At 50.0% G+C, this 26,356-nt stretch overlaps 1 protein-coding gene across 1 annotated transcript in view; it reads left to right on the plus strand.

The window, feature by feature from the left end:
• OBSCN (obscurin, cytoskeletal calmodulin and titin-interacting RhoGEF) overlaps positions 1-26,356 on the plus strand; it is a gene marked incomplete at its 5' end in the record, with an annotated part of 134,611 nt that overhangs the window by 82,393 nt on the left and 25,862 nt on the right. The window contains 19 exon segments of the mRNA XM_007456511.1: positions 12,001-12,079; positions 12,303-12,427; positions 12,583-12,780; positions 13,434-13,466; positions 13,604-13,702; positions 13,865-14,083; positions 14,490-14,562; positions 14,859-14,926; positions 16,214-16,330; positions 16,485-16,624; positions 17,005-17,205; positions 17,330-17,412; positions 17,691-17,864; positions 18,634-18,790; positions 19,128-19,244; positions 19,328-19,492; positions 19,599-19,757; positions 19,912-20,089; positions 20,674-20,787. Coding sequence (XP_007456573.1) covers positions 12,001-12,079; positions 12,303-12,427; positions 12,583-12,780; positions 13,434-13,466; positions 13,604-13,702; positions 13,865-14,083; positions 14,490-14,562; positions 14,859-14,926; positions 16,214-16,330; positions 16,485-16,624; positions 17,005-17,205; positions 17,330-17,412; positions 17,691-17,864; positions 18,634-18,790; positions 19,128-19,244; positions 19,328-19,492; positions 19,599-19,757; positions 19,912-20,089; positions 20,674-20,787 — 2,499 coding nt within the window.

Here is a 26,356-nt window from a genome sequence, read left to right on the forward strand (position 1 = left end):
TCATCTTTTCTATAGCTGTCCTAATGGATGTGAAGTGGTATCTCGTTGTGGTTTTGATTTGCGTTTCCCTACTGACTAATGGTATTGAGCATCTTTTCATGTGCTTATTGGCCATTTGTGTATCTTTTTTTGGAGAAATCCTTTGTCCATTTTAAAATTAGATTCTTTGTTTTTTAAATTTTGAGTTGTAAGAGTTTTTTGTGTATTCTGGGTACTATCAATAGATCCTTATCAGGTATATGATTTTCTTTTTTTTTTTTTTTTTTTTGTAATAGACCTTTACTGGAGTACAGTTGCTTCACAATACTGTGTTAGTTTATGTTTTACAACAAAGTGAATCAGCCATATGCATACATATATCCCCATAACCCCTCCCTCTTGAGTCTCTCTCCCACCCTCCCTAGCCCACCCCTCTAGGTCATTGCAAAGCACCGAGCTGATCTCCCTGTGCTGTGCTGCTGCTTCCCACTAGCTAGCTATTTTACATTCGGTAGTGTATATATGTCGATGCTACTCTCACTTTGCCCCAGCTTCCCCCTCCCCACTCCATGTCCTCAAGTCCATTCTCTATGTCTATGTCTTTATTCCTGTCCTGCCACTAGGTTCATCAGTACCATTATTTTCTTTTTTAGATTCCGTATGTGTGTTAGCATATGGTATTTGTTTTTCTCTCTCTGACTTACTTCACTCTGTAAGACAGACTCTAGGTCCATCCACCTCACTACAAATAATTCAATTTTGTTTCTTTTTATGGCTGAGTAATATTCCATTGTATATATGTGCCACATCTTCTTTATCCATTCATCTGTCGATGGACATTTATGTTGTTTCCATGTCCTGGTTACTGTAAATAATGCTACAGTGAACATTGTGGTACATGTCTCTTTTTGAATTATGGTTTTCTCAGGGTATATGCCCAGTAGTGGGATTGCTGGGTCATACAGTAGTTCCATTTTTAGTTTTTTAAGGAACCTCCCTACTGTTCTCCATAGTGGTTGTATCAATTTACATTCTCACCAACAGTGCAGGAGGGTTCCTTTTTCACCACACCCTTTCCAGCATTTATTGTTTCTAGACTTTTTGGTAATGGCCATTCTGACTGGTGTGAGGTGATACCTCATTGTATTTTTTATTTGCATTTCTCTAATAATTAGTGATGTTGAGCATCTTTTCATGTGCCTCTTGGCCATCTGTATGTCTTCTTTGGTGAAATGTCTATTTAAGTCTTCCACGCATTTTTTAATTGAATTATTTGGTTTTTTGATATTGAGCTCCATGAGCTGTTTGTATATTTTGGAGATTAATCCTTTGTCCATTGTTTCATTTGCAAATATTTTCTCCCATTCTGAGAGTTGTCTTTTCATCTTGTTTATGGTTTCCTTTGCTGTGCAAAAGCTTTGAAGTTTCATTAGATCCCATTTGTTTATTTTTGTTTTTATTTCCATTACTCTAGGTAGGTCAAAAAAGATCTTGCTGTGGTTTATGTCAGAGAGTGTTTTTCCTATGTGCTCCTCTAAGAGTTTGATAGTGTCTGGTCTTACATTTAGGTCTTTAATCCATTTTGAGTTTATTTTTGTGTATGGTGTTAGGGAGTGTTCTAATTTCATTCTTTTACGTGTAGCTGTCCAGTTTTCCCAGCACCACTTATTGAAGAGGCTGTCTTTTCTCATTGTATGTTCTTGCCTCCTTTATCGTAAATTAGGTGACCATATGTGTGTGGGTTTATCTCTGGGCTTTCTCTCCTGTACCATTTTTTTTTTTAAATTTATTATTTATTTATTTATTTATTTTGCAGTACGCGGGCTTCTCACTGCTGTGTCCTCTCCCGTTGCGGAGCACAGGCTCCGGACGCGCAGGCTCAGCGGCCATGGCTCACGGGCCCAGCCGCTCTGCGGCATGTGGGATCTTCCCGGACCGGGGCACGAACCCATGTCCCCTGCCTCGGCAGGCGGACTCTCAACCACTGCGCCACCAGGGAAGCCCTCTCTCCTGTACCATTAATCTATATTTCGGTTTTTGTGCCAGTACGATACTGCCTTGATTACTGTAGCTTTGTGGTATAGTTTGAAGTCAGGGACACTGATTCCTCCAGCTCTGTTTTTCTTTCTCACGATTGCTTTGGCTATTCGCGATCTTTTGTGTTTCCATACGAATTGTAAAATATTTTGTTGTTATTCTATGAAGAATGCTATTGGTAGGTAGTTTGATAGGGATTGCATTGAATCTGTAGATTGCTTTGGGTAGTATTTTGACAATATTGACAAATTTTGACAATATTGATTCTTCCAATCCAAGAACATGGTATATTTCTCCACCTGTTTATGTCATCTTTGATTTCTTTCATCAATGTTTTATAGTTTTCTGAGAACAAGTCTTTTTCCTCCTTAGGTAGGTTTATTCCTAGGTATTTTATTCTTTTTGTTGTGATGGTAAGTGGGATTGTTTCCTTAATTTCTCTTTCTGATTTTTTGTTGCTTTTGTCTAGGAATGCCAGAGATTTCTGTGCATTAATTTTGTACCCTGCTACTTTACCAAATTTATTGATTAGTTTTAGTAGTTTTCTGGTGGCAGCTTTAGGATTCTCTATGTATAATATCATGCCATCTACAGTGACAATTTTACTTTTTCTTTTCCAATTTGTATTCCTTTTATTTCTTTTTCTTCTCTGATTGCTGTGTCTAGGACTTCCAAAGCTATGTTGAATACGAGTGGTGAGAGTGGACATCCTTGGCTTGTTCCTGATCTTAGTGGAAATGCTTTCAGTTTTTCACCATTGAATATGATGTTTGCTGTGGGTTTGTCATATATGGGCTTTATTATGTTGAGGGATTTTGTCAAAAGCTTTTTCTGCATCTATTGAGATGATCATATGGTATTTATTCCTTAATTTGTTAATATGGTGTATCACATTGATTTGCATATATTGAAGGATCCTTGCATCCCTGGGATATATCCCCCTTGATAATGGTGTATGATCCTTTTAATATGTTGTTGGATGCTGTTTGCTAGTATTTTGTTCAGGATTTTTGCATCTATGTTCACCAGTGATACTGGTCTATAATTTTCTTTTTTTGTGGTATCTTTTTCTGGTTTTGGTATCAGGGTGATGGTGGCTTTGTACAATGAATTTGGGAGTGTTCCTCCTTCTGCAATTTTTTGGAAGAGTTTGAGAAGGATCGGTGTTAGCTCCTCTCTGAATGTATGATAGAATTAGCCTGTGAAGCCATCTGGTCCTGGGCTTTTGTTTGTCGGAAGATTTTTAATCACAGTTTCAATTTCATCACTTGTGATAGGTCTGTTTATGTTTTCTAATTCTTCCTGGTTCAGTCATGGAAAATTGTACCTTTCCAAGAATTTGTCCATTTCTTCGTGGTTGTCCATTTTATTGGCATATAGTTTTTTGTAATAGTCTCCTATAATCCTTTGTATTTCTGTGGTGTCAGTTGTGATTTCTCCTTTTTCATTTCTAATTTTATTGATTTGTGTCCTCTCCCTTTTTTTCTTGATGAGTCTGGCTAAGGGTTTATCAATTTTGTTTATCTTCTCAAAGAACCAACTTTTAGTTTTATTGATCTTTCCTATTGTTTTCTTCATTTCTATTTCGTTTACTTCTGCTCTGATCTTTGTGATGTCTTTCCTTCTCCTGACTTTGGGTTTTCTTTGTTCTTCCTTCTCTAGTTGCTTTAGGTTAGGGTTAGATTGTTTATTTGAGATTTTTCTTGTTTCTTGAGGTGAGATTGAATCGCCATAAACTTCCCTCTTAGAACTGCTTTTGCTGCGTCCCGTAGGTTTTGGGTGATTGTATTTTTGTTGCCACTTTTTTCTATGTATTTTTTTTATTTCTTCTTTGATTTCTTCAGTGATCTCTTGGTTATTTAGTAGTGCACTGTTTAGCCTCCATGTATTTGTGGGTTTTACAATTTTTTCCCGTAATTGATTTTCAGTCTCATAGCGTTGTGGTCAGAAAAGATGCTTGATATGATTTCAATTTTCTTAAATTTTCCAAGGCTTGATTTGTGACCCAAGATGTGATCTATCCTGGAGAATGTTCCATATGCCCTTGAGAAGAAAGTGTATTCTACTACTTTTGGGTGGAATGTTCTATAAATATCAATTAAGTCTATCTGGTCTGCTGTGTCAGTTAAAGCTTGTGCTTCCATATTTATTTTCTGTTTGGATGATCTGACCATTGGTGTAAGTGAGGTGTTAAAGTCCCCTATTAAAATTGGGTTACTGTCGATTTCCCCTTTCATGGTTGTTAGTATTTGCCTTATGTATGGAGGTGCTCCTATGTTGGGTGCATAAACATTTACAATTGTTATATCATTTTCTTGGATTGATCCCTTGATCATTATGTAGTGTCCTTCCTTGTCTCTTATAACAGTCTTTATTTTAAAGTCTATTTTATCTGATATGAGTATTGCTAATCCAGCTTTCTTTTGATTTACATTTGCATGGAATATCTTTTTTGATCCCTTCACTTTCAGTGTGTATGTGTCCCTAGGTCTGAAGTGGGTCTCTTGTAGACAGCATATATATGGGTCTTGTTTTTGTATCCATTCAGCCAGTCTGTGTCTTTTGGTTGGGGCATATAATCCATTTACATTCAAGGTTATTATACATATGTATGTTCCTATTACCATTTTCTTAATTGTTTTGGGTTTGCTTTTGTGGGTCTTTTTCTTCTCTTGTGTTCCCTGCCTAGAGAACTTTCTTTAGCTTTTGTTGTAAAGCTGATTTGGTGGTGCTGAATTCTTTTAGCTTTTGCTTGTCTGAAAAGCTTTTGATTTCTCTGTTGAATCTGAATAAGATCCTTGATGGGTAGAGTAATCTTGGTTGTAGGTTTTTCTCTTTCATCACTTTAAGTATATCCTGCCACTGCCTTCTGGACTGTAGGGTGTCTGCTGAAAAATCAGCTGTTAACCTTATGGAGATTCCTTTGTATGTTATTTTTTGTTTTCCCCTTTTAATATTTTTTCTTTGAACTTAATTGTTAGTTTGATTAATATATGTCTTGGTGTGTTTCTCCTAGAGCTTATCCTGTATGGGACTCTCTGTGCTTCCTGGACTTGGGTGACTATTTCCTTTCCCGTGTTAGGGAAGTTTTCCACTATAATCTCTTCAAATATTTTCTCAGACCCCTTCTTTTTCTCTTCTTCTTCTGGGACCCCTATATTCGAATGTTGGTGCATTTAGTGTTGTCCCAGAAGTCTCTGAGATTGTCTTCAGTTCTCTCCATTCTTTTTTCTTTATTCTGCTCCTCGGCAGTTATTTCCACCATTCTGTCATCCAGCTCACTTATTCGTTCTTCTGCCTCAGTTATGCTGTTCTTGATTCCTTCTAGTGTATTTTTCATTTCAGTTATTTTGTTGTTCATCTGTTTGTTTGTTCTTTAGTTCTTGTAGATCTTTGTTAAGCATTTCTTGTATTTTCTCAATCCATGTCTCCATTCTATTTCCGAGATTCTGGATCATCTTTACTATCATTACTCTGAATTATTTTTCAGGTAGATTCCATATTTCCTCTTCATTTATTTGGTCTTGCAGGTTTTTACCTTGCTCCTTCATCCATGACATATTTTTCTTACTATCTCTTTTTTTTTTGTTTTTTTTTTTTTATGAGTGGGATTGGGTTCCTGTCTTACTGGCTTTCTGGCCTCAGGCTTCCAACACTGAAGTCTGTAGGCTGTTGGGTAGAGCTGGGTCTTGGTGCTGAGAGGAGGACCGCCGGGAGACCTCACTCTGATGCATATTCCCTGGGGTCTGAGTTCCTCTGTTAGTCCAGTGGTTCGGACACAGACCTCCCACCACAGGAGCTTCAGCCCGACCCCCAGCTTGTGAACCCAAGATCCTGCAAGCTACACAGGACAGCAAAAAAAAAAAAAAAAAAAAAAAAACCGCAGGAGCTTAGGCCCAATTCTGGGCTCACGAACCAAGATCCCGCAAACCACCTGGAGCGGCAAAAAAAGCAAAAAACAAAAAAAATCCTAATAACAAAGTAAAATATAAAATTAGACTAGGAAACTAACAGATATGTTAGAAAAAATATAAAAATAAAAATATAGATGAAACAATAACTGGAAGGTAGAACAAAATCACAGTAGTAAAAAAGAGGAGGAGAAAAAAAAAGGTGGAAAAGGCCTTGGCTATGGAGGGCAGGGCCTAAGCAGGGTCGAAGTTTAGGCAGTGGGTGGGGCCTATGCCTAGGACCCAGAGGGCTGGAAAAGGCCCTGGGGGGTGTGGGGTGTGGGGCTTAGGCTCAACAGAACAGAAGGGGCCCAGGCGTGTCTCCCACCTCTGGTCTCAGAGAGTGGGGGACCCCACCTTGGAGCCCAGCAGGCTTCCTTGGTTCGAGTGAGTGGGGCAAATGCCCTCTGCTCCTTTCCTGCTCCTCTGGTCCCAGAGGGCCCCTCCCACCTTCCTCTCCTGATCTCCCAGGTCTCCCTCCTACATCCCCAGGACGAACCTGGCCTGGAGGGGACCTTTAAGGGCATAGGACCTGGCTGGAAAGCTGGGTAGACTTCCCCAGCCGAATGGGCAGGGGAAACGCTGGGCCCGCTCCCCTCTGATCCAAGCCCCCACGGGTCCCTCCAGGCATGGGAACCCCTCCCCTTCTCTCAGCCACCCCACGGGCACTGGTCCTGTCCAGCCTCCACTTCTCCTCCCCCTTAGTCCCCTCATGTCCTGCCGGTTTGCTTGGGGGTACTTCCTGTCTCCTTGGGCATCGGGGTCCCCCACCAGCATCCGGCACATGCCCTAGTTGTCTCAGATACATGATTTTCAAATCTTTTCTCCCATTCTGTGGGTTGTCTTGTCACTTTCTTGATTGTTCTTTGATGCACAAAAGTTTTAAATTTTGATGGAGTATAGTTTATCTACTTTTTCTTTGGTTTCTTGTGCTTTACTTGTCACGTCTAAGAAACCACTGTCTAATCCAAAGTTATACAAATTTACACTTATGCTTTCTTCTCTCATATTTAGGTCTTTGGTACATTTTGAGTTCATATGTGTATATGGTGTGAGGTAAGGGCCCCAATTCATTTTTTTCCTGTGGAAATCCAGTTGTCCCACCACTATTTGTTGAAAAGACTATTTTCCCTCATAAAACTGTCTTGGAACTCTTGTCAGAAACGAATTTCTATTAAATGTGTAGGTTTATTCCTGACTCGCAATTCTATTCCATTCATCCAGATGTCTGTCATTATGCCATTACCACACTGTTTTGACTATTGCAGCCGTGTATAATACTGTTTTGAAATTTTTAACTGTGAGTCTGCCAACTTGGTTCTTGTTCAAGATTTTTTGAACATCCTGAGTCTCTTGCATTTTCTTATGAATTTTAGGATCAGCTTGTCAGTTTCTGCAAACATGATCTCTGGATACTTTTTAAGATTTTTTTCATTGGTTTTGAGTAATTTGATCATAGTCTTTGGTGCAATTGTCTTCATTTATGTTCCTTGTGCAGTTAATTGAGCTTCTTGGAATTTTGGGTTAATAGTTTTCATTAAGTTTGAAATTTAGGGGAGGCATTATTTCTTCAAATATTTTTTCTTTCCCCCCTCATTTGGGAACTTAAGTTACAAATAATCGAGCCACTTGAAGCTGTACTACAGCTTACTAATAATCCATTTCCATTTTTATTAATAAAATTCTTCTTTCTCTATGCATTTCATTTTTCATAGTTTTTATTGCTATGCTTTTATGTTCACTATTCTTTTGTAGTATCTAATCTGCTATCAATCCCATCCATTGTATTGTTTATCTCTAGAAGTTCTACTTGAGTCTTTTTTATATGTTCTATATCTCACCTTAACTTTTCGAACACATGGAATACAGTTCTAATACCTGTGCTAATGTCCTTATCTCCCAGTTCTAATATCTGTGTCAAATCTGACTTGGTTTTGACAATTGATTATTCTACACATTATATGTTGTGTGTTTCCTGCCTCCTTGCATGTTGGACAGTCTTGGCTGAATGCCTGACAGTGTGAATTTAACCCTGTTGCGAGCTGGATATTTTGTGTTTCTGCAGGTCTTCTTGAGCAATACAGTGTGTTACTTGGAAGCAGCTTGATCCTTTTGGGTCTGGCTTGTGTGATTTGTTATGTGGGGCCAAGGCAGTGCTCAGTCCAAAGCTGATCATCTTCGTCTGCTGAAGGGAGAGTGTTCCTGAGTACTTAACCTGATGCCCTGTGAATTAAGAAGGTTTCTAATCTGACTGTAAACAGACATTATTCCAGCCCTTGTGCTCCTCTGGTGCTACTTCCTCTAGTCCTTTCAGATGGCTCTTTCCTGTGTGCATGTGCCAATCAGTGCTCTGTGGCATCCTTGAGGGAGGGGGCCCTCTCTCTGTGCAGCTTTCTCTTCTCTGGTTTTCTGTTCCATGGGCACAGGCTGCCTTTGTCTCTCAGGACATCAGCTCTGTCTCCTCAACTCAGAGTCTGCCTGGCTCTGCCTCAGTTTCCTTTTCCCGTAAACGTAAGTCAGGAAGCTGGGGCAATTATAGGGCTCACCGTTGTTTCCTATCTCTAATACATCACTGTCCTTCATTCATCTTAACCATTCTGATGATTCTGTACCCAATTCCAATGTGTGGGGTTTTTCTTTCCCACAAAAAGTAATTCTCTGAGAAACCAGCCAAGTGTCCTACAGTTCAACTCAATTCTGACACCATCCACCTGGAAATAGCATCAGATCCCATAGGTTAAGGGCTCAGTCCCACAAGGCTGCCTCCCCCACCACTTCAGATATCTGCTGCAAGTCCAGGTTGTCACCTGTGCTTCTGGCCAACATGCTATAAATTAGAGGTTCCAATGACCCCCTTCCTTGGGTTTTAATAATTTGCCCAAGTGGCTCACAGAACTCAGAGAAACATTTCACTTACTAGATCAGTGCTTTATTATAAAAGGGTATAACTCAGGAGTAGCCAGAAGGAAGAGACGTATAGGCAAGGCACGTGGGAAGGGGCAGGGCCAAGCATGCCACTCTCCCCCAGCGTCCGTGTGTTTGCCAGCCGGGAAGCTCTCTGAACCCTATCCTTTTGGGTTTTTATGAAGACTTCATCACACAGGCACAACTGATTAAATCATTGACCACTGGTGATTAAAAATTTTTTTTAATTGGAGTATAGTTGCTTTACAGTGCTGTGTTAGTTTCTACTGTACAGCAAAGTGAATCAGCTATACATATACACATATCCCCTCTTTTTTGGGTCTCCTTCCCATTTAGGTCACCACAGAGCATTGAGTAGAGTTCCCTGTGCTGTGCAGTAGGTTCTCCTTAGTTATCTATTTTACATATAGTATCAGTAGCGTGTATATGTCAATCCCAATCTCCCAGTTCATCCCACCCTCCCTTTCCCCCTTGGTATCCATAGGTTTGTTCTCTACGTCTGTGTCTCTGTTTTGGCTTTGTAAATAAGATCATCTATACAGTTTTTTCAGATTCCACATATATGCATTATATACGATATTTGTTTTTCTCTTTCTGGCTTACCTCACTCTGTATGACAGTCTCTAGGTCCATCCATGTCTCTACAAATGACCCAATTTCGTTCCTGTTTATGGCTGAGTAATAGTCCATTGTACATATGTGCCACATCTTCTTTATCCACTCCTCTGTTGATGGACATTTAGGTTGTTTCCATGTCCTGGCTATTGTAAATAGTGCTGCAATGAACATTGGGGTGCATGTGTCTTTTTGAATTATGGTTTTCTCAGGGTATATGCCCAATAGTGGGATTGCTGGGTCACATGATAGTTCTATTTTTAGTTTTTTAAGGAACCTCCATACTGTTCTCCATAGTGTCTGCATCAATTTACATTCCCACCAAAAGTGTAGGAGGGTTCCCTTTTCTCCACACCCTCTCCAGCATTTATTGTTTGTAGATTTTGTGATGCAGGCCATTCTGACAGGTATGAGGTGAAAACTACCTCATTGTAGCTTTGATTTGCATTTCTCTAATGATTAGTGATGTTGAGCATCTTTTCACGTGCCTCTTGGCCATCTGTATCTCTTCTTTGGTGAAATGTCTATTTAGGTCTTCTGCCCATTTTTTGATTGGCTTGTTTGTTTTTTTGATATTGAACTGCATGAGCTGTTTGTATATTTTGGGGATTAATCCTTTGTCAGTTGCTTCATTTGCAAATATTTTCTCTCTTTCTGAGTGTTGTCTTTTCGTCTTGTTTATGGTTTCCTTTGCTGTGCAAAAGCTTTTAAGTTTAATTAGATCCCATTTGTTTATTTTTGTTTTTATTTTCGTTACTCTAGGAGGTGGGTCATAAAACATCTTGCTGTGATTTATGTCAAAGAGTGTTCTGCCTGTTTTCCTCTAAGGGTCTTATAGTGTCTGGCCTTACATTTAGGTCTTTAATCCATTTTGAGTTTATTTTTGTGTATGGTGTTAGGCAGTGTTCTAATTTCACTCTTTTACGTGTAGCTGCCCAGTTTTCCCAGCACCATTTATTGAAGAGGCTGTCTTTGCTCCACTGTATATTCTGGCCCCCTTTGTCATAGATTAGTTGACCATAGGTGCGTGGGTTTATCTCTGGGCTTTCTCTCCTGTACCATTGATCTATATTTCTGTGTTTGTGCTAGTACCATACTGTCTTGACTACCGTAGCCCTGTAGTGTAGTCTGAAGTCAGGGAGCCCAATTCCTCCAGCTCCGTTTTTTTTCTTTTCTCAAGATTGCTTTTGCTATTCAAGGTCTTTTGTGTTTCCATACAAGTTGTAAAATTTTTTGTTCTACTGTGAAAAATGCCATTGATAATTTGATAAGGATTGCATTGAACCTGTAGATTGCTTTGGGTAGTACAGTTATTTTGACAATATTGATTCTTCCAGTCCAAGAACATGGTATATCTCTCCATCTCTTTGTGTCATCTTTGGTTTCTTTATGAGCATCTTATAGTTTTTGGTGTACAGGTCTTTTGCCTCCTTAGGTAGGTTTATTCCTAGGATTGAACTCAATCTCCAGCCCCTCTCCCCTCCCTGGATGTCAGGGGGTCCCAACCTTCTAGTCACGTGGTTGGTTACCCTGGCAATCAGCCCCCATCCTTAGGGGCTTTTGGAAAATCACTTCATTAACATAAAAAAAACCACCTCTGTGCCTCTCCTCACTTAGGAAATTCCAAGGGTTTAGGAGCTCTGAGTCAGGAACAGGAGGAAGACCAAACATATATTTCTTATAATAAATTACAACATCACAACCATTGTTTTGTGTATTGTGTTTGTTTTCCTTTGGTTGTTTCAGGGGGCCAGTGTCTTAGTTCAGGCTGTTATAACAAAGTGCCATAGACTGTGCAGCTTAAATAACAGAAATTTATTGCTTAAAGTTGTGGAGACTGGAAATCTGAAATCAGGGTGCCAGCATGGCTGGGTGCTGGTGAGAGCCCTCTTCTGAATTGCAGATGGCCATCCTCTCACTGTGTTCTCACACGGGGGAAGGGGAAAGGGGTCTCTTCTTATAAGGGCACTAATCCCATTCATTAGGCTCCACCCTCATGACCTCATCTAAGCCTGATCACCTCAAAAAGATCCCATCTTCAAACACCGTCATGTTGAGGGTTAGGACTTCAGCATATGAATTTTGGGGGGACACAACATTCAGACCTTAGCAGAGGGTAAATCCAGCCCCTCTTCTCCATTGTGGCTAGAAGTTGAAGTCCCAGCTATTGGTTTTGAGGCCTGTGTTATCCTTGTTCCTTAGTTGGCTGGAACTGGAAGATGCTGTTGTTGCCACTGTCTGCTGTTTATGAAGCCCAGTATTTATAATTTGTTGGGTCTTGTAGTTAGTTATAGGCCTGGAAACATGGGCTGGTAACAGCCTGGGGACAAGGGGGGGCCATAGGGTAGCTGTGTCCCCCATGCCTTCTGACTCAGAAGTGTGAGTGGCTCCCAGGAATGGCTGCACAGTGAGAATCAGGTAGCCTGTGGGGTGGGGCCCGTTCCCCAGGCAGATGGGGTGCAGGCCTCGCTTCAGCTCCACCCTTCATCCTCAGTGACCAGCACCGACTACGAAACTGCTGTGGATGCCACGGAAACCTCGTCCTATTTCAGCGCCCAAGGCTACCTGTCCAGGTAGAGGGCCATGCAGGGGTGGTCCTGGGCCCTTTGCGGGGGGTGGCAATGCTGGCTTGGACTGACAGAATCCAAATCCTGGAGCCTTCAACCAGGCCACGGCAGTCTCTGTCCAGGAAAGAGGAGACCTCAGAAGCCATCCACGCTTGACCCTGGTCCCCTCCTGTCCTGGACCCCTCACTGGTCCATCTCACATCTTCCCCTTCTTGGTTCTCCCTGACAGCTGGGAGCAGGAGGGCATGGAGTCTACCTCAGAGGAGGGGCAGCTGCCGCAGGTCGTGGAGGACCTGAAAGACCTCCAGGTGGCCCCCGGCACGCGTCTGGCCAAGTTCCAGCTCAAGGTGAAAGGTAAGGGGGAGAGAGATGAAGGGAAAGGAGCTGCCTCCCACCAGAGGGAGGGTTAGGGTTAGGGTCAGATCACCCAGGGGTCTCTGAGGGCCTGTGGAGGGCATGGTGCCCACTGGGCTGTGGCCCTGTGCTAACCACTCCCCCTGCGGCCCCAGGCTACCCCACGCCTCGACTGTACTGGTTCAAAGATGGGCAGCCCCTGACTGCATCTGCACACATCTGCATGATGGACAGGAAGACACTGCACACCCTGGAGATTGTCTCGGTCACCAGCGAGGATGCTGGCCAGTACTCGGCCTACATCAGCAACACCGTGGGTGCTGCTTATTCGTCTGCTCAGCTCCTGGTCCGAGGTGGGTGCTCAGGGATGCAGCAGAGCTTTGTGTCCACACCCAGGTTGATGTCTACCTATAAACCATGCTGTGGCAAGCCTGGGAGCTAGGGCCCAGTGGTCACTGCCCCTGTGTGCAAAAGTCACGGGTGGCCAGAAGCTGGCTCCCAGAGAACATGTGCCCTTAGAGGGCGTGGGGCCCATGAAAACTGACCAGCAAGCAGAGTAGCTAGCTGGTGGAGTAGGCCCAGGCAAGCATGGAGCCCTCCGTAGACTGCGGAGGAAGAGGCAGGTAGTGATTGGGGGAGTAGAGGTCTGAACTTCCTTATTTTCCAAAGTTCTGAGCACTGCAAGGTGATTCCAAGTCTTGCCCAAATCTGCCTTGGTCTAGGGACCCAACACTGCCTGAGGCATTGCTTCAGTTGTGGCGTTTTGAGCACAAGCATCCCAAAGTTAGTTTCAGAGCAACGCCCCAGACTCCTGGGCAGGCATGGGTAACATTCCATCTGGTCCGTGGAGACTGAATGAATTCCATGTCTGCATGGCCAGGTTTAGGAAAGGTGCTGTGTGTAGGAGTGGGCGGGGCCACCCTCGGGACTCACACCCTGCTAGGCAGGCCCACTCAGTGGAGGGGGCACCTTGGTGCTGTAGATCTGACTTCTGTGCTTTCTTCAGGCCCCAATGAACCAGAAGAGAAGCCAGCATTCGGTGAGCCGACTCCAGAGGGCAGAGGGAGGGAGGGTGGGGTGGACACTGGGGACAGGTTCAGTGAGGGTGCGTGAGGGGGACGACCACATGGAATTGGCTCTGCATTGTTTACCACCAACCGCCCCATGTCTCTCCAGATGTACACCAACAGCTGGTGCCACCCCGATTCCTGGAGAAGTTCACCTCCAAGAAGGTGAAGAAGGGCTCCAGCATCACCTTCTCAGTGAAGGTTGAAGGTGAGATGTCCTGCCTCCCTGTCCCACTCAAGAGAGCCCCCAGGGAGGTCCCCTCCCTGCACCCACTCAGGACCCTCCTAGGGAGGCTCAGAGGTGACCCCTGCCTCCCAGAGCCACCCTCTTGGTGTGGGGAGACTGTCCACCATATACTCCTGCCTGCAGGAGACCCGCCCCCAGCTGTGCATTGGCTGCGGGAGGAGGCTGAGCAGGGTGTGCTGTGGATCGGCTGCCACACGCCGGGCTACACAGTGGCCAGCTCTGCCCAGCAGCACAGCCTGGTCCTTCTGGATGTGGACCGACAGCACCAGGGCACCTACACCTGCATCGCCACGAACACTGCTGGCCAAGCCCTCTGTTCTGCAAGCTTGCACGTCTCTGGCCGTGAGTGGGCATGGGTGACCCAGCCAGGAGTGGGAGAGGGGCAGTGTGGGTAGTGTGCAGCCTCAGAGCTCATGGGCCAGCTCCCACCCCCTACCCTGTGGGCTCCATTCAGCTAGCTGAGACCCTCCTAGAAGCCCCCTGCCGCCCTGAGTGGTTTCTTCCTGGGTCCCTCTCAGCTCTTCCCAGAGTGGGTGAGTCAAGTGCAGACCCCATTCCCATCCCTACCAATGGTGGGATGACCGTGGGCCAAGCTGGGACACTGGGCACATTCTTCCTCGGGGCTCCAGATGACAGGGCCAAAGCCCCCTGGGGGGTGGTCCAGGCATCCCTGGCAGGGGTCCCGATCAGAATCAGAGCTCGAGGGTATGAGGTGTCATCCTTGTTGCTCACCCTGTTCTCCTGACAGTACCTAAGGAGGCTGGGGCAGCGGAGGAGCAGGCCGGGGTGAAGGAGGCCCTCATCTCCACCTTCCTGCAGGGGTGAGTGAGGGGCTGCTCAAGAGCTAGAGGGGCCAGGAGTGAGGTCCCTGGAGTGTGGGTCCTGGGAGTGCAGGTCCTGGGAGAGTGGGGTCCTGGCCCTGGTGGGGGGCAGTGCTGCTGCTGGGGAGGGAGCCCCATCACAGATCCCAGCCCAGCTCTGGGCCTCTTGGGCCATGTGGCTTGGGTCCCCATTGGAAAGAGAGGACTTCCCCAGGGCCCCGACTGTGGCATCAAGGCCCACTGCCCCCAGACCCTCTTTTCTGTCAGGACCTTCAGCATACCTCCTCCCCCTTTAGGACCCAAGTTGCTTCTGAACAGATGTCGCAACCTTCAGGTTTCACTGACCTCGCTGGGCAGAGGAAAGGTACGGGCTGAGTGGGCACACATCTGTGCGGGGTGGGGGACAGGGGATGTGGAGGAGGCTGCCCAGCTGGCAGGCCCCAGTACCGTGTGGCCCTAGGAATACCTGCTTGCCTAGGTCTGGGCTGGTCCTCCCTGCCCTCTTATGGGCCTAATTCTATGCTTTGGTTGGAGGATGTGGAAGCTCGTGGGGGCCCCTGGGCTGGGCCAGCCCTTGGCTTAGAGCTTACGTCCAGGGGGCTGTATGGAAGCCTAGGAGCAGGCAGCTGCTGAGTCAGGGCTGGCATGGGGGCAGTTCGGGGAGGCGGGTGCTGGATATGCTGCTGACAGGGCCCCCACTTTGTCTGGGATTCTCCCCCTGCCCCCAAGCTGGGTCCCCCTATTCCCAGCCTCTAAGTGTGCCTGCCCCCTGACATGTCCAGCCGCTTCCTGGCCACCTGCACAGGGCCCCAGCACCTTGGCATATTTAAAAAATTGTTTTATGGAGAATACTGAGTCTGCGCAGAAGTCGAGAGGAGGGAGCCGTGCACCCCATGTACCCACTGCCCACCTTTGGGATCACTTCTCCACTGACCTACTTTGTTAATTTACCCAGCCCTCCCTTCCCTATGCTGCCCCCATCCCAAGCTGCCCTCATTCCCCCGTAACCCCAGCAACTGCTCCCAGCCCCTCACACCTGCAAAGGATCCCACTTCCATCGAGGTCGACCTGAAGCCATCAAACCACAGCTGCCAGGGGTCTGACCCCCCCAGCCCTCGGGCCACAATTTGGGGTCCTGCCCCCTGCCTTCAGTGTCCAGGACCTGCCCTCATATTATACTGCCTGGCTGAGGTCCTTGTGATCTCCGTCCCTCCTGAGCCCCTTCCCAGACCAGTGGCCAAGTGGCCAACAGGAATGGAGGTGGCACAAACCCCGCTGAGGACCCCACAGCTCCAAGCTCCAGCCCCAGCCTGACCATTTACCCAGCTTTGCCCTCGGCTGCCCTTGCCCACCGGCTTGCAACCATGCTGGCTACCTGCTGTCCCCTGACTGCCTGCTCTCCCCACGGCCACCTGCTGCCCCCACTGTCATCCCTGAGTTTGTGGTCCCCTAAGTCACAGCTTGGCTCAGTTGCCCTTGAGCCAAAGAGACCCCTAGTCGTGGTCAGCCTCCCTGCTTCTGGCAGCTCTGGCCCAAATCTGTGCGTCCCCTGGCCACTCTGACCCCCAAGCCCAGGATGGGCCTGGAGGCGGGGGTTCAGGCACATCTGTGGAGCGCACGGCTGGCTGAGCTAGGGTCTGGCCCTCAGGAGAGCTGCCGGCAGCAGAGGCCCGTGGCCGCCTGTCCTTGGCCGAGGTGGGCACGGAGGAGTTCCTCAAGAAGCTCACTTCGCAGGTCACAGAGACAGTGTCAGCCGGGATCACACAGGGTAAGGGTAGCTGGTGATGGAGCGAGGTCCAGGGGTGGCCGGGACTGAGCCCCCAGGGCTGGGACCCCTCCTCACCTGAACGCCCCGTAGACCCATGGGAGGGCGGCATGGGGGGCAGGCCCTTCAAAGGCATCGTGTGCCCTGTGTCCCCCAGCCACACTGCAGGTGCCTGGAGGCGACAGCGATGAGGAGTCCAAGACGCCGTCCGCGTCCCCCCGACATGGCCGGTCACGCCCCTCTTCCAGCGTCCAGGAATCATCCTCAGAGTCCGAGGATGGAGACTGCCGGGGAGAGGTGCGTGGGCAGGCGAGGGGGTGGCGCAGGGTGGGCAAGGGGGTATGAGAGTGTCAGGGACAGGGGGAAGGTGGAGTTGGTGTAGGGGGCCGGGGGAGCTGGGGCGGAGGAGGTGGGCACACACCTGAGTGGCCAATATCACCACTGCGACCCAGGACACCCCCAGAACTCCAGAGGTTCCTCCTTGTCCCTTTGGGGCGGGCCACCTGGCGTTCCCGGTAGGATTTCCATCAGTAGAGATGGGTTGGGCCTGTTCTAGGACATCATGGACTCTCAGGATGGCTGCTTCCTCTCCGCTTAATTCCAGAGGCCTTGTAGCCTGGGGCCTTAGGAGGCCCACTGGCCCCTCTCCAGGTCTGACTCAGTGACTTCCCCCCCAGATCTTTGACATCTGTGTGGTCACGGCTGACTACCTGCCCCTGGGGGCTGAGCAGGATGCCATCTTGCTGCGGGAGGGCCAGTATGTGGAGGTACTGGACTCGGCGCACCCGCTGCGCTGGCTTGTGCGTACCAAACCCACCAAGTCCAGCCTCTCTCGGCAAGGCTGGGTGTCTCCTGCCTACCTGGACAGGCGGCTCAAGGTACCTGGATGGCTGGAAGGGTGGTCCTGGGGTTGACCCCCCTTCCCCATGAAGGTGGGAGCCTCTCACTGGAAGGGCAGGCTAGTGCTCAGGCTGTCTATGACCCTCTCCTGCCTCTCACCAGCTGTCACCTGAGTGGGGGCCAGCTGAGGCCCCTGAGTTCCCCGGGGAGGCTGTATCGCAGGATGAATACAAGACGAGGCTGAGGTGAGGGGCCACCGGGCAGGAGCTGTGGGAAGTTGGGTTCCTGTGGGGGGCGTCCAAGATGCTAACTACACCCAAGTCCCCTGGGGCTTGCCTCTAGCTGGCGGGACCTTGCCTGGAAACTTCGTGTGGTGGGGCTGCCCGGTGTGTGAGGGTGCCCTCCCTCCACCAGCTTGCCAGGCCCATTCTGAAAGTGGGCAGCAGGATGCACGTGACTTGGAAGTGCCCGGTTCAGTAGCTAAGCTCCTGGGTCTTCCCCTCATGGCTGTCTCCCCACCCAGCTCCATCATCCAGGAGCTGCTGAGCTCGGAGCAGGCCTTTGTGGGCAAGCTGCAGTTCCTGCAGAACCACCACATGCAGTACCTGGACCACTGCCCCCACGTGCCCACGGCTGTGGCCAGCCAGAAGGCAGTCATCTTCCGAAATGTGCAGGACATCAGCCACTTCCACAGCAGGTAGGCATGCAGGATGGGCCTCAAGGCTATTCCCCGGTCTGTGTGTACATGCATGTATACACACGCATGCTTAGACACACACATGGGCACACTGTTCACATGTGTAGACACATGTGTGCACATACAAGCCGTACATGCACAAGACACATGCCTACACACATGTGGACACACACCACACGTGTGCATACACACGTGGATGCTCACACTTGCACATGCGTGTACCGACAGGGCTGTACCTCAGGAGAGTGGGCAGGAGTCGAGAAGAGACAGAACCTTTGATGACTTGATTCACCCACTGGTGCACCACACTCCTGTACACACATGTCCCCAGGAACACAGGCACGTGCACCTGGCTTATCCCCGGAAGTGCCTGTGACACACCTACCCACTGCAACCCAAGTACACAGACATACCCCAGAAATGTGCACACACATGTACATGGGCACACACAAGTACATGTGCATACCTGCACACTCACACACAGCCTTTCACATGTGGGCATACATGTACATGGCACACACATGAGTACATGTACACCCAGAGACACGTACTCCCTTACGTGCTTGCACACCTGCACATAAGTGCACGCCCTGAAATACCACGTGTGCGTGGCCCTCACAGCCCAGAACACTCACTGTCATCCCCAGGAATCTGGCCCTGGGCAGGAGCCTGTTTCTTCCCAAACCTGAGGGTTTGGGGCCGGGTTGTGGGTCGTGGGTGAGGGTCCTGATGTCAGCCCTCACCTGACCACCGTTCCCCTCCATGTCAGCTTCTCACAGGAGCTGCATAGCTGTGACACGGATGACGACGTGGCCATGTGCTTCATCAAGAACCAGGCAGCCTTTGAGAAGTATCTGGAGTTCCTGGTGGGCCGAGTGCAGGCTGAGTCGGTGATGGTCAGCACGGCCGTGCAGGAGTTCTACAAGGTGCTCCTCTGCCTGTCAGCCCTGCCTCCACTCGCCAGGCTTGATGCTGGCTTCCAGCTCTTAGATCATCTTCCCTGACCCTGCTTTGGCCCCACTTCGGCCTGCCCAGGCCCCCTGGCCCCTAGCTTAGAAAAGCGGGCAGGGTCCCCCCGCAACCCCAAGCTCGGCTCACCTGTTAGACAACGACACCGGCCATCACCTGGGGCGGCGGTGGGGCCCACCTGGGGAGGAGGGTCTGTGTGTGGGACCCTGATCCACCAGCTCTGGAGCTCTGGGGACATAAGCCATCTGGAGGCTGTGCCCCCCCGCCCTGAACCCAGCCCTGCGGTTTCCACAGAAATACACTGAGGAGGTGCTGTCAGCCGCAGATTCTTCGCAGCCACCCCCGCCGTCCCTGCAGCACTTCTTGGAGCAGCCGGTGGAGCGGGTCCAGCAGTACCAGGCCCTGCTCAAGGTAGGCACGGCTGGCCAGGGGCTGTGGGGCCACCCCCATGCCCAGCCACCCCAGGTCTTGCCCTGACCCGCAGTCTCCCCCAGGAGCTGATCCGCAACAAGGCGCGGAATGGACAGAACTGTGCACTGCTGGAGCAGGCCTATGCAGTGGTGTCGGCCCTGCCGCAGCGTGCCGAGAACCAGCTGCACGTGTCGCTCATGGAGAACTACCCAGGCACCCTGGAGGCTCTAGGCGAGCCCATCCGCCAGGTCTGGGGCTGGGGGTGCAGTGGAGGGCCTGGACAGGTGGCCAGGGCTTGTGGAGGGCTGGACTCCAGGCTGGGCCTGGCTGACCACAGGCTCACCGCTCTCCCAGGGCCACTTCATTGTGTGGGAGGGGACACCGGGTGCGCGGATGCCGTGGAAGGGCCACCACCGGCATGTCTTCCTGTTCCGCCACCACCTGGTGGTCTGCAAGCCCAAGCGGGACTCGCGCACTGACACCTTCAGCTACATCTTCCGGAACATGATGAAGGTTTGCAGGGTGCCAGCGGAGCCTGGGTGGGCAGAGGGAGGCCATGCAGGATGTGCGGGCAGCTGGAGGCTGCTGGCCGGTCCTGCAGCCCTGTCCTGGGTGACCATGGCTCAGCCTGCATCCGGGCAGTCAGCCTGCGTCCTCCCCCCCACAGCTGAGCAGCATCGACCTGAACGACAAGGTGGAGGGCGATGACCGTGCCTTCGAGGTTTGGCATGAGCGGGAGGACTCAGTACGCAAGTACCTGCTGCAGGCGCGGACGGTCATCAACAAGAACTCCTGGGTGAAGGAGATCTGTGGCATCCAGCAGCGCCTGGCCCTGCCCATGTGGCGTGAGTGCCTGGGCTCATGAGGCGAAGCTGGATGGGAGGCTGAACCTTTCAGCCTGGCTGTCTGGCTTGCAGGCACCCAGGCTGGCAGGTCCTGAGCCCTGGCGCCCTGCCCCTACCTGGGCAGGCACAAGGGAAGGGGCTCGATTCTGGGGCAAGTGGCTCTCTCTACCCTTGGTTAGCCCAGCCTCTCGGGAGCCCTTAGTCAGAGTGTAGGGCTGGCCCTGACCAGAATTGAGGGGAGCCTCGAGATTCACTCGGGACTTTCCAGCACAAGGCAGGTGCCCAGACTGTGTTAGGGATGTGAAGGCCCAGAAGACTTGGTTTTGCTCCCTCGCTTAGAACAGGAGAGACGATCCCATTTCAACATGCCCTCTTTTTCCACAGTCCCTACCACTCCCCAGTATACAGCCAACCTGTGTCGCTCACCCTAATGCCCATCCAGGCCCTAGTGTGGTACTACGGATAAAGGCTCACAAGGAGTGGTATCTGTTGCAACCACATCCTTGGTCATGGGGCTCTGCCCCTGCCAGGTGTGCACCTGAGGGGACGGGTAAGTGCTCCAGGCCCTGTGTATATATCCCCAGGCCCCCCGGATTTTGAAGAGGAGCTGGCCGACTGCACGGCTGAGCTGGGCGAGACAGTCAAACTAGCCTGCCGTGTGACGGGCACACCCAAGCCCATTGTGAGCTGGTACAAAGGTAGGCCTTTGGGGGCCAGTGGATACTGATCTTGCAACAAGCAAGAGCTGCCCAGAGGGAATCAGGCTGGGCAGGGGACCAGGGATCCAGGGTGGGGTCTGGCTGAGGGGCTGGACACAAGAGACAGGCCTCCTGTTCCAGTCTCCTGCTCCTGAATCAAAGACAGGCTGGCCAGCGTGCACAGGTGGATGAGGTGGGACAGAGGCGGAGGCTGCTTAGGTATGCATCGTATTTCTGACGCAGTGACTCTGCCCACCACCGAATCTCACTCATTAGCTCTCTCATTTGACATGTTTGTGCTGAGTGTCCAGGTACCATTCCAGGTGCAGGGAAGGTGCAGTGAACAGGCAGATCAACCTTGTCCAAGGAGGCTGACCTTCTAGGGGAGGAGACAGATGACAAGCACATAGACAAATGTGTAATATTTGTGACCAGCCAGAGAAATAAGGCAGAGTGAAGGGCAGAGAGTAGCCATCATGCAGACATGTTGGAGGAACTCCAAATAGGCAGTGAGGCTCCAGGAGGACAGGGGAGGGGGAGGCGCTGAGGCAGGTGTAGTGGGGAATGAGGCTGGGGAATGCTGGGCCTTGAGGGCTGCCGTGTGGGTCTCAGATTTGACTCTGTGTGTGATGGGAGCTGCAAAGTTTGGGGGTCCCCAGGAACACCGAGGTCAGGAGCCCAAGACCATTCTCACTGGACACCAACTGCAGTTATGGGGTCCCATAACTGCCTTCAGGTTCAGTGATTCACCAGGACTCGCGGAACTCAGCAGAGCCGTTCCACTCAGGGTTCTGGTTTACTGCAGTAAAAGGGAAGAGGCACATGGGGTGGGGTCCAGTTGGGGATCCAGGTATGGTCCAGATGTCCCCCCAGTGGAACTGTGTCGACATGCCTGTTTCAGTACAGATGTGTGCCATCACACGGACTGTGGCCAGCCAGGGACGCTCGCTTGTTGAGCCTTGTTGTCCAGGGTTTCTGTTGGGGCACTCACGTAGGCTGACTACCTGCATGGCTGACCTCAATCTCTGGCCCCTCTGAGGTCAAGCTGATGCAGTATGGCCTAAAGCCCACACCCTAAATCACAGTGTGGCACAGACCATCTGGTGTGGTCCAGGTTCCCAGGTAAACCAAGATACTCTTATGAGGCCTCACCTGGCTGGCAGGTAGGTCTCCTCTGGGCTGGCAGGTAAATCCTGGATCCTTAGTTCAGTCCCAGTAGCCGAGTCCAGTCCTGGTTTTGGAGGAGCTGTCCCAGGGAAGTCAGTCCTCCTGTCCTGCTTGTTCACAACCAGCTGGGGCATTTGTTCACCCACGAATGGCTACGTGCCCCTGGGGCTGGAGAAGACATGCAGGGGGCACTTTGCTGGGACATGAAACAGGGGCCGTCCCAGTCCCACTGTAAGAGCTTCAGGCCAGAGTCAGTGGAGCAGCAGTTGGTCCCCCGCAGCAGCCTGGGGATCGTCCTTCTGGGGTCTGTGGAGCTCCCTTCCCAGCTGCCTCACAGAACTCATATGTAGTGCAGCTCCATTTCCCTGCCATCCCTTCTCACACCCCAAACTTGCACCTGTGACGATGTGTCCAGAGAGACAAAGCCATTCCATAAAAGTTATTTCGAAGTAAGAATGAGCCTCTCAGCCACCACCTTTCAGCTGGGCTGCCCCCAGGAAAGTGTGCCCGCCAGGCTGCGTCTGAGGGGAATGAGGGATGCACCATGCCTAGGAACAGTCAGAGTGGGATCCCAGGTTCCCAGCTGTATCCAGACAATCCACTGTCCCTTTCATCTTGACCATTACCCTGTGAGCAGCTTGCAGGCTTTGACCCCTCTGAGGACAGCTGTGTCCAGTGAGTAGAGGAAGCAAGGGACAGTCGGACGGTCAACTCATGCTGGGCAGCTTCTGTGAAAGACGACACAGGTTCTCAAACTGCAGGTGGTGCAGGCAGCGTACACAGCCATGCGGTGTGGCCAGAGCTGGCCCTTCACCGACCTAAAGCAGCATCTCAGTTGGAAACACCACAGATGGCCCTGAGAGGCACCCATCTGCCAGATGGGGGGTCCACCCCAAGTGATGTGCACCCCCCTCATCTCAGAGCCTCTCTCTTGGCAGTCCCCTGTCTGGCATGCACTGGAACTCAGTGCCACGTGCAATGCAATGGCTCCACACAGGAACCCTGGTGGGAGCCCTATCAGTGGCCTCACTTTGCCTCCATGGTTCATGGACCCAAGGAAGGGTGTCTTCAACCCACCTGTCTATAGCCTGTTAAGTGTCAAACCACATAGCCAGGGCATTCACAACATCTCAAGGTCAATGAGCACATAACCTTCGCCAGGAAAAGTAGCATCTGGCAGGAGAAATCAGACTCACCAGCCAGCAAAATGTCATTCATTTGGCGGAAGCTTGAGTGTCATGGGAGAGGGCCAAGTCCTGATCCAGCCCACCCTCCCGGGGGCAGCCAGCAGGGAGCAGAGAGCACCAGCGATGTGTATTAGAGATCATGCCCATGCGAATGCAGGGACCTCTGGTCTTGATCCTTGCATGCCAGCAGGAAGGAAAAGCAGGTGGCTGCAATGCCCGGGACTCCCACCAGGAGCTGTTAGCCTGCACAGCAGACCCTATTACAGCCATCCTGTCCAAGCCAGCTGGAGCCACAGGACCAGTGACTGGACTGGGCTGGTGACAATCTCCTGCCAGCCACCACTCTCTCTGGCTGTTGATTTTGGACTTGGCCTCTCTCGTTAGCTTGGCTCCTTTCACATCACCCAGGAGGCCTGGAACTTCCTTTCTCCTCCTGGGGTTCTGTTGGCAATCTTGAGAAGTGACAGGTTGCTGGGCTGGACCTGGTTACATGCTCTATAACCACCTATCCAAGTGTAGGGTGTCCCCACCCTTGTGTGGAGCAGGGAATTCCGAACAGAGGTAGAAGCCACAGTCACAGCACCCTGACTTGACCTCAAGGTGACATTACTTTTCCTGCTCTCTGGGAACCTTGTTCAGTATCCCATCAGTGGAATCAGAGGCCTGTGTCCAGCAGAGCCATCAAAATCTAAGTTCTCCCCCTGCCTCAGGTGCCTGGCATATCAGATGGGCATGTAGGGCCTCTGGTCCCTCTGGGCACAGGGAGACGAAGGCCCACTTCTGATTTTTTTTTTTTTTTTTTTTTTTTTTTTTTTTTGGTGTGTTGGGTTCCACTAGGAGTGGAACTGCTGATTTTAGAATATGGATGGGTATTTGTATAGCTTTATTGGGGACAGTCAATTTTTTTTTTCTGAAGTGATTATTTCAATTTAAAATTTTTTTTTTTTTTTTTGTGGTACACGGGCGTCTCACTGTTGTGGCCTCTCCCGTTGCGGAGCACAGGCTCCGCACGCGCAGGCCCAGCGGCCATGGCTCACGGGCCCAGCCGTTCCGCGGCATGTGGGATCTTCCCGGACCGGGGCACGGACCCGTGTCCCCTGCATTGGCAGGCGGACTCTCAACCACTGTGCCACCAGGGAAGCCCCATCTTCTGATTATTTTTGTCTTCAACAGAGGTGAAGGTGGAGGACGAGGAAGGGGCCAGGGATGGAACAAGACACACTTCCATAGCTCAGTAAAATCCAGTGTTTTGGGCTCACTCAAAGCCCTAAATGGGGCAGCAAGATTGTCACTACTGATCCCATCTGTTTTAGCTTCAGGGACCGCTTGACTTAAAAACTACATCACACTGTTCTCAGGGGCTCTGTGCCCCTTGCCTGGCTGGGGTTTAACTTGCATGGTGGTGACCTTTTGGATGGGGTCCACTTAGCAGGGGTTTCCACTGGCCCAGAGCCATGGTAACGTCTCCCATCCTCTTTCTGGGTCTTCCCATAAGGGCTGAGTGAGTTTTCCAAGAAGGCAGGGCCACCTGTCAGGAAGCACTTACATCTCTTTGGACCACCTTCTCCAGTGTGTCACCAGCATTCTAGACACCATCCAGGAGGCGCGAGCCCATGTGCCAGCTATTGATGGTTCCCCGTAGAGGTTTGTCTATATCAGGGAGTTGTCCCGAGCCAGGGTTCACAGGAAACACTGAGATCCTTTACTGTTAACTCTAAAAGAATGCTGCACGTGTTTGGTGCCCATGCCTTTCATCCCTGAGTTCTAGCCCTGCTCCTACCTACATTCTGCCCATCAGGATTGGTGATGGCTCTCTCTTTGCACCCAGTGTAGGTGTGTGTTTCTGTGATTGGGGCAAGAAGGGAATGGAACCTTCCTGGGACTCAGCATGGGTTCCAATATTTGTTGGGAAGTGGGGCTGACCTGAGGCTGAACCAGCAGTGTCCCCGCTGCAAGGAAAGAGTACATCAACCAAGGCACTATTCAAGTGTCTGTCTCTGAGCCCACTTCTCAGTGCTCAGATTGCAGCCACCTGCTCAGTTTCTCTCCATTCACAGCAAATAGCTGTTTCCTGCCCAGCTGACCATGAAGTGTGGTCAGTATGTTCACCACTGATTCCTGTGGACCTCCCTCATGTTCTGTTAACTGGCCCATGGGCCACTTTCTTTCTCTTTTGAGAAAGATACCTGTGTCTCTGACAGGTATCCCTTCCTTGCTGCCAAAATTGCAGATCAGAAACTGTGAGATGTTTCTTGGCTTGCAAGCCAGCAAGCCAGCCTACCAGCCAGATACAAACAAAAGACACAAGACCCCAGGTCAGAGACAAAGGCTGTTTCTCACAGCAAAAGCAGCATGGGCTGCCCATGCCTTGATCTCCACATCCGGGGACCAGATGTCAGCTTCATGCAGTGGGTTGTACCGCAAGAGAGAACCCCCAAGTTTTAGGAGATGCTGAGCTTTTCTGGGGCTACTGGCACATCTTCCCATCCTTCCCTCCAGAGCAAGAAGTGACTTACGGCCCTGGAAGACAAGCAAATGTCTCATAGGGAAGGAAGGTGAGGGCTTGTTCCTGCTGCCCTGGATGGCTCCTGGGGTGTCAGTGCTGGCGGTAGGTGCCTTTGCCCAGAGGATCTGACTGTGCAGGAATCCCAGAAGACCATGGAGAATTGTCTTCTGACAACAAGATGAAGACTGAGATTTGACCACAGATTGACAGTGTCACCGGTAGCCTTGTCAAGGGCTGTTTTGTGTGCGAGGTGAAAGCCAAGAGGTGTGGGTTTGGGAAAGGATGGAAAGGGAAGCACCCGGAGACGGAGAGTGAGAACAGCTCTTTCCTGGAATTATCATACAGGGGCACAGAGAAATGAGGTGGCAGCTGGAGGCTTTTGGGGGGTTATATTTTTAAGTTGTTTCTTAAGGTTCCCTGTGAATCAGAAGTCAAGGTGCTGCTTATGAACTGTTATAACTTAAACAACCTTGTTCAGAAAGTACAGAGTTATTGGAAAGTGTTCATCTATGAAATTTTACATATTTATGGAGGAAAGAATTCTTTGTAGTGAAAGATGCACATCTCACCATCCCTCTCCCAGATAAGAAATGTGTTACAGCTGGACATGTTAGATGGGCATTTGGATGGGGGTGATTAAAGAAATGGGTGGGGGCTTCCCTGGTGGCGCAGTGGTTGAGTGTCCGCCTGCCGATGCAGGGGACGCGGG

Source organism: Lipotes vexillifer, unplaced genomic scaffold (assembly GCF_000442215.2).
Source record: "Lipotes vexillifer unplaced genomic scaffold, Lipotes_vexillifer_v1.1 scaffold814, whole genome shotgun sequence".
Lineage (NCBI taxonomy): Eukaryota > Metazoa > Chordata > Mammalia > Artiodactyla > Lipotidae > Lipotes > Lipotes vexillifer.